Source organism: Stegastes partitus, unplaced genomic scaffold, assembly GCF_000690725.1.
Source record: "Stegastes partitus isolate 25-593 unplaced genomic scaffold, Stegastes_partitus-1.0.2 Scaffold1602, whole genome shotgun sequence".
NCBI classification, from domain to species: Eukaryota; Metazoa; Chordata; class Actinopteri; family Pomacentridae; genus Stegastes; species Stegastes partitus.
The window spans coordinates 235,229-236,471 of record NW_007579333.1 but is presented as its reverse complement, the minus strand read 5'-3'; the positions used below and the strand labels follow the sequence as shown (position 1 = coordinate 236,471).

Sequence of the window (1,243 nt, the reverse complement as noted above, 5' to 3'; positions counted from 1 at the left end):
AGGCGAAGGTTCTAGGTCAGGTGAAGGTTCTAGGTCAGGCAAAGGTTCTAGGTAAGCTGAAGGTTAGTTTGGGTTGATAAAATCATCAGAACAGAGGTCATGGTGTATGTTTTCAGTTTTAAGTTTATGTGTTGCACTAAACTGAAGGGTTCATGTTCATGTGTTCTCATATTTAATTCACAGCAGTCTGTCTGGTCTGTGTGTCATAAATAAACACAATGACGTTGTTCTGACCCGATACGATTCTCTTTCATTATTTTCACCACACAAAGATTCATCGCATCGTAATGTATTAAAATGTACTGTTAATGGACTGTATGGTAACCCACGTATCTGGATTCGTATCTTAAGGTAGAGATGCAGAGCCCTAGTGAACAGGTTCTGGGTCGAGGTGGGGGTCCAGAAGCAGATATTAAGGTGAAGAAGTCTGGGGTGTGGTGCAGAGCTAAAGAAGTGCAAGATCAGAAGCTGCAGTAAGAAGTCCTCTGTCGATCTTTCACTTAATAAATCATCATGTAGTTCGCTCAGGCACACCTGTCCTTCAGACATCCAGGTGTGCTGGTACTTACTGTCGGAGATGCCGGGGCCGGCCACCTCTATGGTGGTGTCAAAGTTACACCTGGCCTGTGTGGACGCCGTGGTCTGGTAGAAAACCGTCTTCATCTGAAAACACAGTCAGAGCAGGTAAAAAGGAATTCTGGGAAGTTTCAGGTAAACATCCATGAATGACATCATAAGACCACACCCACCTTCACATTGGACACGCCCCTCCCATAACCTGTGGACACGGTGATGTCATCATTCTTTGTTACCTGTGAAAGAAAACGTATTAATAAACAGCAGAGCAGCAGCTGTACTGGACTTACCTGTCTCCCGTGTCTGTCTCACCTGGATGGGCGTGGCCACGGGTCGGCTCTGGCTCAGTTGGACTCGGTCCAGTGAACCCTTCAAGCTGTAGCGGATGTTGATGTCCTGGTTGAGGACGGCTCGAGACACCACCTTGCTGTACTCCCTCAACGCCTCCAGAGTCAAAGCTGTGTCCTGAGAGAGGTCAGAGGTCACCATGAAGACTAGGAGACACTAACACCTGTAGTCCACACCTGGCTTCAAGGTGAGCATACCTGCGCAGAGTAAAATCCCTCCCCATAGTGCTGGTCCTGGGTCAGCCAGGACAGGATGGGGTTGGCATACTGGATCCTCCCCTTTAACACAACACACAATGTAGTAAAGCCCAGAGACAGGA

At 47.9% G+C, this 1,243-nt stretch overlaps 1 protein-coding gene across 1 annotated transcript in view; it reads right to left on the bottom strand.

Annotated features, from left to right (window-relative positions):
• The window catches only part of c5 (complement component 5), a 26,690-nt gene that overhangs the window by 4,383 nt on the left and 21,064 nt on the right, over positions 1–1,243 (bottom strand). The window contains exons 27-30 of the mRNA XM_008300876.1: positions 1,122–1,216; positions 889–1,041; positions 750–812; positions 535–663 (exon numbers count right to left, since the gene is read on the bottom strand). Coding sequence (XP_008299098.1) covers positions 535–663; positions 750–812; positions 889–1,041; positions 1,122–1,216 — 440 coding nt within the window. The remainder of the gene's footprint in view (positions 1–534; positions 664–749; positions 813–888; positions 1,042–1,121; positions 1,217–1,243) is intronic.